This window comes from Apaloderma vittatum, unplaced genomic scaffold (assembly GCF_000703405.1).
Source record: "Apaloderma vittatum isolate BGI_N311 unplaced genomic scaffold, ASM70340v1 scaffold21224, whole genome shotgun sequence".
NCBI lineage: Eukaryota > Metazoa > Chordata > Aves > Trogoniformes > Trogonidae > Apaloderma > Apaloderma vittatum.
In genome coordinates this window covers 15611-23697 of record NW_009714696.1, presented here as the reverse complement: position 1 = coordinate 23697, position 8087 = coordinate 15611, and the positions used below count along the sequence as shown (strand labels likewise).

Below are 8087 nucleotides of genomic sequence, written 5' to 3'. Positions count from 1 at the left end.
GTACTTTTAATTGGCTGGAAAATATTCTTCCTGTGAAGTTGCAGTTTTCTGGGGCTTGAATGAGTCCAGTCTGCCATTGGCTCTGCCCAACGCCTCCCGATTGGCTCCGCAGCCCGCGGGGGGACCGATAAGGGCGGCTATAAAAGCCCTGGGAGCAGCTCCTGGTCCCCCAGCGAGCAGGAGCCGGAGGGGCTGCGGCACATCCCTCGGCAGCTCCTTGCTCTCTCTCCCTGGGAGCGCGTATCCAGATCCACGTCTTTGCTCAAGCCGAAGTGGAAGAGGAGAGAGAGAGAGAGAGACACACACATCCAACCAAAAAAAAAAAAAAAAAACCCACCCAAAAAAACCACACTTAGCGGAAACTTGTCAGAGAATGCTCCTAAAGTCTGGTTTTCTCCTGCTGCTGGTGATCAGTGCATCCGCATCCTATGAAGCTGAACAGAATGACTCTGTGAGCCCCAGGAAACCCAGGGTTGCAGCCCAGAACTCAGGTAACACCCAGCAAGGAGGGCTTTGAGCCTAAACCCTGATGTCTTAAACTGTTTCAGATCTCTCTTCTGCTGATTTTTCTTTTTGTTTTCCTTACCTTTTTTGGGGGGCTTTTTTTTTTTTTTTTGGCTTATAAACTGCTAGGAACAAATATTAATTTAAGGGTCTGATTCAGGAGGATATTGGTACGTAGCTGGAGAAGAAATCTTCTCCTTTCAGGAGCTGGGTCAGGGAACCGGTGTGTGAGCTGCTTGCTGGATGCAATCCATTCTTTCTCCTCCTCCCCCATCTACTAAATGAGTTCCATGTACTTTTTTTTCTTTTTTCTTTCTTTTTTTTCCCCCCCCTCCTTGCATGTATCTTTCTCTCTTCTCCAATTGCAGTCATACTTTGGTGTTAAATTCCTTGCTTTTTAGGAAGTTGATAAAATCCGTGGAAATTTGATTGAACCATTGTTCTGCCAAACATCTGTCTATTCAAAGAGGGGGAGAGAGATCTGCGACTTTGAAGAATGCAGTAACCTAGAAACTGTCCCCTGCTAGCATTTATTTTCAAAAGCTGATTGCTATCAGTTAGATGGTGCCATAAAAATCCGATTGTGACATTTAGCAAACTTGCTTTTACAATGGATTAAAAAAAAAAAAAAATTGCTGGCAAGTCAGCTCTGGATGTCTCTACTTTGTGCACTATAGATGCTTAAGATAAGTTGGACACATTGTCTTGAACAATGGAAATTAAAAATCTGCCTTCTAGTATACTGAAAAGATATTAGGTCTCTAATTTGGAGCTCATTAACAGATGTCTTATTTTAGATCTGCAAGGCTCTGCAGCATTATACTAGGGTGTTTGCTCAATTTCCTTTTGTATTTGGTTGCTATAGAAACATAGGGTCTCACTATTGCACCGTGCCTAAAACAATAAAAGCTTAATGCATACTAAGTCTGCTGAAGGCAAAGTTATAATTTGAACCTGTAGAAACATAATTATGGGAATGACTTGTGCGATGGTGAGGTTATGAACTGAGGAGAGGATGATCTTACCAAATATTTCTCCCTTCAGGCACGTAAGCAAGAGCGGAGAATGAGGAGGGGTTAATTGGGTGAATTTTATATTTCTTTTTAGGGGTTTTTTTTTCCTCTTTTCTGTGAAGATCCTAGTTACATAGATACGTCTTTAGGCTACAACTTGGCTCTTAATAAGGTGTATTCTCTTCCCCTAAATGCAAATCCTCACTTTTCCCACACCTAAGATCTTGATGGGAGACACTGGGTTTGCATTTCTTCCTAAAGAATGTCTCGTAACATGATCTGCAAAAGTAATGAATATGCCTTGCACAGACACATAAGGGGGCAGATGTTCAGCTTACCAAAAAAGGTTAATCCCTACTAATTTCAGGGCAATCATGTGGCAATACTGCTGATTCATTGTTAAAATGCATAGTATCTGCACTAAAAAAGATGGGATGACATGGATACCCTCCTGTTCAGACTAACTGCTGCCTCAACGATTTTAATTATACATGGTCAGCTCCATTGCCTCAACTTTCTCTGCCCAAATGTCCCTTCTCTTTGTGAATTTTCAGCGCTGTGACCTTTCTTGGCTGGAATTGCAAACTGCTGGGCACCAGGTTAGTATTTAGCACCAAGCTGGTCTTTAAAGTCCTTCCTAGTACTGATAATCGATGTGCAAATAAAACCTTATATCTAGATACCTCCGACACCGGCAGAACCGGCGTGTCCTCGCCAGGCGTGCGGGTTTCACGCCAGCTTGTTGGCACCCACCGTCCCGTTTGCAGATGAGGTTTGTGAGCAGATGCTGCCGAGCTGCTCTAACCTCCCTTCAGTCTAAAACCGTGGAGAAGACCTCACGGCTCTGAGCTTCTCAGGAGCTCATGTCATTGCTCCTTCTTTAGAGCAGCTCTGAATAAAGCCATAAACGCGTGCAAGCAGAACGGGGTTGGGATGGAGCTGTGAGTCTCCATCTGGTCAAAGACTATCAGGTGTTGCCCTCTTTTATCCGTGTGTCACCAGTTTTGGTCGCTGCCGTTTCCGTTCCTCGATTTGCTAGTGATCTCTTCAGTTAATAAACTCCTTTTGCCCTCTCTCCAGTAGCTCTCCCGCCAGTCCCAACAAGCAGTAATGCCACTGCCTGGCCGCAGCTGAGCGTGACTCGCCTCAGCCGGGCTCGGGGGGCTCGGCGCGTGGCTAACGTGGTGCCTGTGCCTCTCTCCCGCAGCCGAGGTGGTTCGCTGCCTGAACAGTGCCCTCCAGGTGGGCTGCGGCGCCTTCGCCTGCCTGGAGAACTCCACGTGCGACACGGACGGCATGTACGACATCTGCAAGTCCTTCCTGTACAGCGCTGCTAAATTTGACACTCAGGTACGGCGCGAGCGTAAAGGGGAACGAGAATAATAGCTCGCCGTTAGAGCTCCCTTTTCATGCCGCGGCTCAATAAAGCGGCGCTAAAGCACATGCTTAACCGCTTTGCCGAGCAGATGCCTTAACTTCTCTGTCCTAGTCGAGATGGGGTCTGCGCAGGCTTAACCCTTCCTCTCTTGCAGCCCTTCCTGCTGCTTAGCAACTTCTCTGAACCATGGTTTGGGGTTTTTTGGCTACGAACGCATCCTTCAGGGCTATTTTCTACAGTACATTTTCCACGTACTGTATTGCTGTGTGTGAGGACTTGGCAAGGAGCGTCTCGCGGGGCGGAGAGCTGAGTTTCCTCTTCAGGAGGAAATATAAATATTCTCCTAACAAAGTAAGGCTTCTGACTGTGTGACCTGGCACAGGGCTGGGATTTGAATTGGAAGTCTTCAGGCCTGGGAATGCATGGCCAGATCAGCCTCTCCGGAGCTGCGGTCGCAGAATAAATAGGATAATATCAGAGGACCGTGGCTCTGCCAAGGGCCCTTTACCTTCGTACTTTCTTCCCAAAACGCACATGCCTCCCTGTTGCCTGTTCTCCCAAAGACAAGCTTAAAAGCTCTCAAAGCGTCTTGAGGTCCGGAGGGCAGGATGGGGCAATCTCTGATGTAGGGATGTCCACGCAGAGACTTCCATTGCCTAAAGCTTCAGGAGCTCACTCTGCTCCCTGGGCTGTGAGCATCCCAGCTGAAACTGCTGCGAGTGATAACTCTGCGGTAATAGTAGTAGTTACTAGTCCTAGTTAGCTTTTAGGCTCCAGTTCCCTGGCGTGCATGGTCAGGGACCTCCAGCAGGTCTGTAATTGCAGTGAGGGTAATTAATAGCAGCCAGCCCCAGCGGAGTATCTGTTAATACCTCCCTTTCCATGAAATCTGTTGCAGTTTAAGGTTTTTCTTCTGTTTCCAGGGAAAAGCTTTTGTGAAAGAAAGCTTGAAATGCATCGCAAACGGGGTTACGTCCAAGGTGTTCCTCGCCATCCGGAGGTGCTCCACGTTCCAAAGAATGATCTCCGAAGTGCAAGAGGAGTGCTACAGCAAGCTGGACATGTGCGGCATCGCCAAACGGAATCCTGAAGCCATCACGGAGGTCGTCCAGCTTCCAAATCAGTTCTCAAACCGGTACGTGGAGCTTTCCTCAGCTGAAATACACCAAATCCAAAACCTTGAAGCACAGAGAAAGAAACAAGAGGAACCAAGCTGACTGACTTCTTACGAGTCTTAATATAGCTTAGCCAAAGTAGCACTCTCTGTCTTTTCAAATCCTTGGGAAGTTTTACCGGCGTTCTTCTGCTCTGCTCCTCTGTAGCCTTATTCTGATCCAATAGTTCCTGTGTCTAGGGGTGATCTGGTGTTCTTGATGGTCTCTCTTCGGGTTGCCTTCACCCCTGTTCCTTCTCGATAGCAGAGGCTGTCTGTGGAAGTGGGCACGTCACGCTGCTGTCTGGCACCTTTATCTGAGCGCAGGACTGCCCTGTCCCCATCCTCCAAGGACAAGGGACAGAGGGAGGCTTCAGGGAGCTACTGCAGTCTGCGCAGTCACGCTGCAAGGGCAGGGATTTCTTCCTCTAAATCCTGGAACAATCAGTGCTGAGTCTTGTGATTGGGATAAAAGGGATCTTTTTGAACAGTTTGAGTAAATATGCTCTAGAATTTGAGTGCAAACAGACCAAGCTGCAATTTAAGGTGTTGGCTAGCTGCAGCGAACGCTACAGCTCCTCTGGGGTGGCTGCTTCACCTGCTCTAGAAGCATCTTCAGCCTCCACACCGATCCTAGGACAGGTACACAAGTGATGCAGAGAGATTGCATCCCTGACCGGCATAAATTTATTATAGAAATCCAGAAAATCGTACCTGTTGGGCAGGTGAAAATGATACTTGTGTGTCTTCTCCCCCCCCAAGAAAATTTGGAAGAAGTTTTGCTTCAGCGTTCCCCCAAGGGCTGGGGTGAGGAGCAGGCAGCACCATGGCATCGGTGTCTCTACGGGCTGAAAGAGCAGTTCGGGTTGATGGGATGGATGGTGGAGTGAGCAGGAGTATCGAGGCAGGGAGGGAACGCGTGGGCTCCCGCGGTGTTAGACGTGTTGGGGATGTTCCTCTCCGGAGGACCGAGCCTGAAGCGGAGCTGCTGTCTGCCGAGATGGAGGGAACTCCTCCCCCACAGCCGCCAACCCTTGTCGAAGCCAGAGGATATTATGACATGTTGAGTAACAAAAGCAGCAGGATTTCCCAGCTAATAGTTTACACTGAGGTCTCCTAAAGCATCCTGCTTTCCCAGCCCCTGTCCCAACATAGCCACAGAATAAGAATGTGCCACTTGGCCTGGGCCGCCGAGGGGAAGTAGTTAAAGGTCATAGCATCTTCCTGTGATTTAATCTCATGGCAGGAGCAGGAGGAGAGGAAAGCTGTGTTGCCTTCGCTCGCAGCCTAGCTACCGAAAGGCACTCGCCAGCTGTTTGATCGCGGTTCCAGCAATGGAAACCTCCAGGCTGGGTTTGCGTGAAGGAGGGGCAGGCAGCGCAGCAGGCGAGGCTGGGTGGGATCTGCTCCTCCTGTGCTGTTCTGAGCTGGATGCGTGGCTCACACAGATGTGTTCGGCATCAACTACTGCGCACGCTTCAGACCTTAATATTCGCGCTGCTGAGCTGTGCCAAAGCCCGGTCCTTTTGTGCTTCAAGTGCAGCAGAAGCTTTAACCTCACCTGACCTCCCCTGGCTGCTCTAAAGGCCAGAGCTGAGAGTTAGGAAAGGAGTTTGAATGTGAACTCTCATTTCCCTCTTCCTTCCCCTCCTCCACCTGCAGGTTATTCTCTTCTCTGCTCCTGTGGAAAAATGTCACGGTGACCTTAAAGGCTTAAAATAAGTTCCCCGATGTCCTTCCAGGCAGAAGTAGCCCGGCAAACAGAGCACTGCTCCTCTTTTCCCAGCATTTTCTCCCTCGGAAGATGTTCTTTCCCACAGGGAGGTCCCACTTGCCAGCTTTGCTCTCCCTGCCCAACCCCGAGCTCTTTCTGCCTTTGCCCCGCCGAGCACAGATGCTTTGGGGGCTGTTCTCCTCTCGGCTCAAGCAGCTCGGGCAATCAGATCAGCACAATTCCCTGGTTTCCCCCTTGAGCACCGCAGCAGGCTGTGGGGGAGGCCGGCAAGCAACAGGGCGAAGCATAAGGTGCTCACTTGTGATTTAATGCATGGGCAGCTTGTTGGACATGACAACCGATTGCGTGTCCCCAGGATCTGTCCCCTGGGAGTGCACGCATCTGTCAGGCTTGGGCTGAGCTTGCTTCTCCCTCGTCGGGTCCCTTGCTGAGGGCTGTGCACAGTGGGGAAAGGAGAGGGATGGGAGGGGGCGCTGCCATAGGGATGGGCATTCGTGGTGGCTCAGACCATGCTCGGTTTAGTCCGTTACCTTGTCTGATGATGGGCAGTATCTCACTATTAGAAGGATGCAATGATTTCTCTTCTAAAGCTCTAGAAACCTGGGCTGCTTAGTAGAGAGTTGAACACACGCTTCAGCCAATTACTGTGTTGTCGTCTTAGCTTCTCACTCTTACCTCCTTCCCATCTGCTGGGGTAACCCCAAAATCATTTGTGACCTCAGCCTGTAAGAGCTGGAGCAGCTGCTCATTTAGGACGACTAAATCAGAATTTGGGTTGTGCTCCTTTCTGTACGTCACGGGCACAGCATCTCCAGGGCCTGGGTGTTTGTTAGATGCCATGAGATTATGTACCTTGGGCACTGTCAAAAATCAGTTCCAAACACCCCCAAATGACTTCAAAATCCTGCTTGTCAGAGTTGTGTTGCTTGGACCTTTCTCCTGCCTTGAGACCAGCTCTTCCCTTGTTTCTTATGTCTTGCTGGGAGATGCTAGAGATGGGTCGGTTCAGCCTGGACATTAGGAAGAAGTTCTTCCCCGTGAGGGTGGGGAGACCCTGGCACAGGTTGCCCAGAGAGGGGGTGGCAGCCCCATCCCTGGGAGTTTTTAAGGCCAGGCTGGATGGGGCTCTGGGCAGCCTGATCCAGTGGGAGATGTCCCTGCTCATGGTGGGAGGGTTGGAACTGGGGGATCTTTAAGGTCCCTTCCAACCCTGGCAATTCTAGGATTCTATGCCCTGGGCTAACAGGTGGTTCCTCTCGTGCAGGTATTACAACAAGCTGGTGAGAAGCTTGTTGGAGTGCGACGAAGAGACTGTGAGCACCATCAAGGACAGCTTGATGGAGAAGATCGGCCCCAACATGGCAAGCCTCTTCCACCTGCTGCAGACAGATCACTGCGCCCAGGGCCACCCGCGCGCGGACTTCGCCCGGAGACGCATCAGCGAGCCGCAGAAGCTAAAACTCTACTTCAGGAACCTCCGAGGTGAGGGGTCCGTCCCAGCCCACGCGAAGCGCAGCTCCGCCGAAAGCGCGTAACGCCCGCGGGGAGCGGCCATGGGTGTGTAAGGGATGCTGAGCGCTACCAAAGCTGAAGTCTCTCTTCTAGAAGAGTAATGCACCCAAACCAAGTGTACTGTAGCTAGTTTTAATAACGCCTAGGAACTGGTTTTAGATCTAGTCATTGATTATTTTCTATCCCTCTCGAACAACATTTTTGCATGGGTCTGTGTTCAGTGTCTCAGCTTTTCCCGCCGTCAAAACGTCTCCATCTCTTTTCTTCCCCACGAAAAAGAGAACCCCGAACAATCTTAGTCTTAAATATAACCGTACGGTAGCCAGGCCTTCAGACACCAAACGTGCTGTAGCGCTAACGCCACTGAAGTCTGAAGATCTGGCACCAGGGAGAATGGCTCGTTCCCTCTTGCAGTGAGCTGGTAGGCGACGGTAGATGCACTAATAACTATTGCACGTCCTAAAGATGTCAATGGAATTCGTGTTATGAATCTGTGCTGGCCATGGACGAATATGAACGTCATATTCCTGGTCTCTTAGTGTCCTGCAGTCCCAGCCCTTCCGACACAGCGCTGTTAACCCATCGATTTACCCAACTCGCTGGCTGTGGGCGATTCTCGTTGCCGTGACCTGGCACCGCGGTGCAAAATGAGTTAAAACGACACCACCACCCCCCTCCCTGACACGCACCAAATCAGGAAAGGAACATTTTGTACCATGGAAATGATGGAAAGAGGTGCCAGCCTGTGGTCGAAGCTAGTCAGAAGGTTACATAATCTTGCATTGTATTTAA

The 8087-nt window shown here is 50.0% G+C and overlaps 1 protein-coding gene across 1 annotated transcript; it reads left to right on the top strand.

Moving 5' to 3' along the window:
- Positions 1–373: 373 nt before the first annotated feature.
- STC1 (stanniocalcin 1) lies at positions 374–7318 on the top strand. Its single transcript, XM_009868870.1, has 4 exons — positions 374–491; positions 2725–2867; positions 3819–4030; positions 7048–7318. The coding sequence occupies exons 1-4, from the start codon at positions 374–376 to the stop codon at positions 7316–7318; spliced, it is 744 nt and encodes a 247-aa protein (XP_009867172.1).
- The last annotated feature ends 769 nt before the right edge of the window (positions 7319–8087 follow it).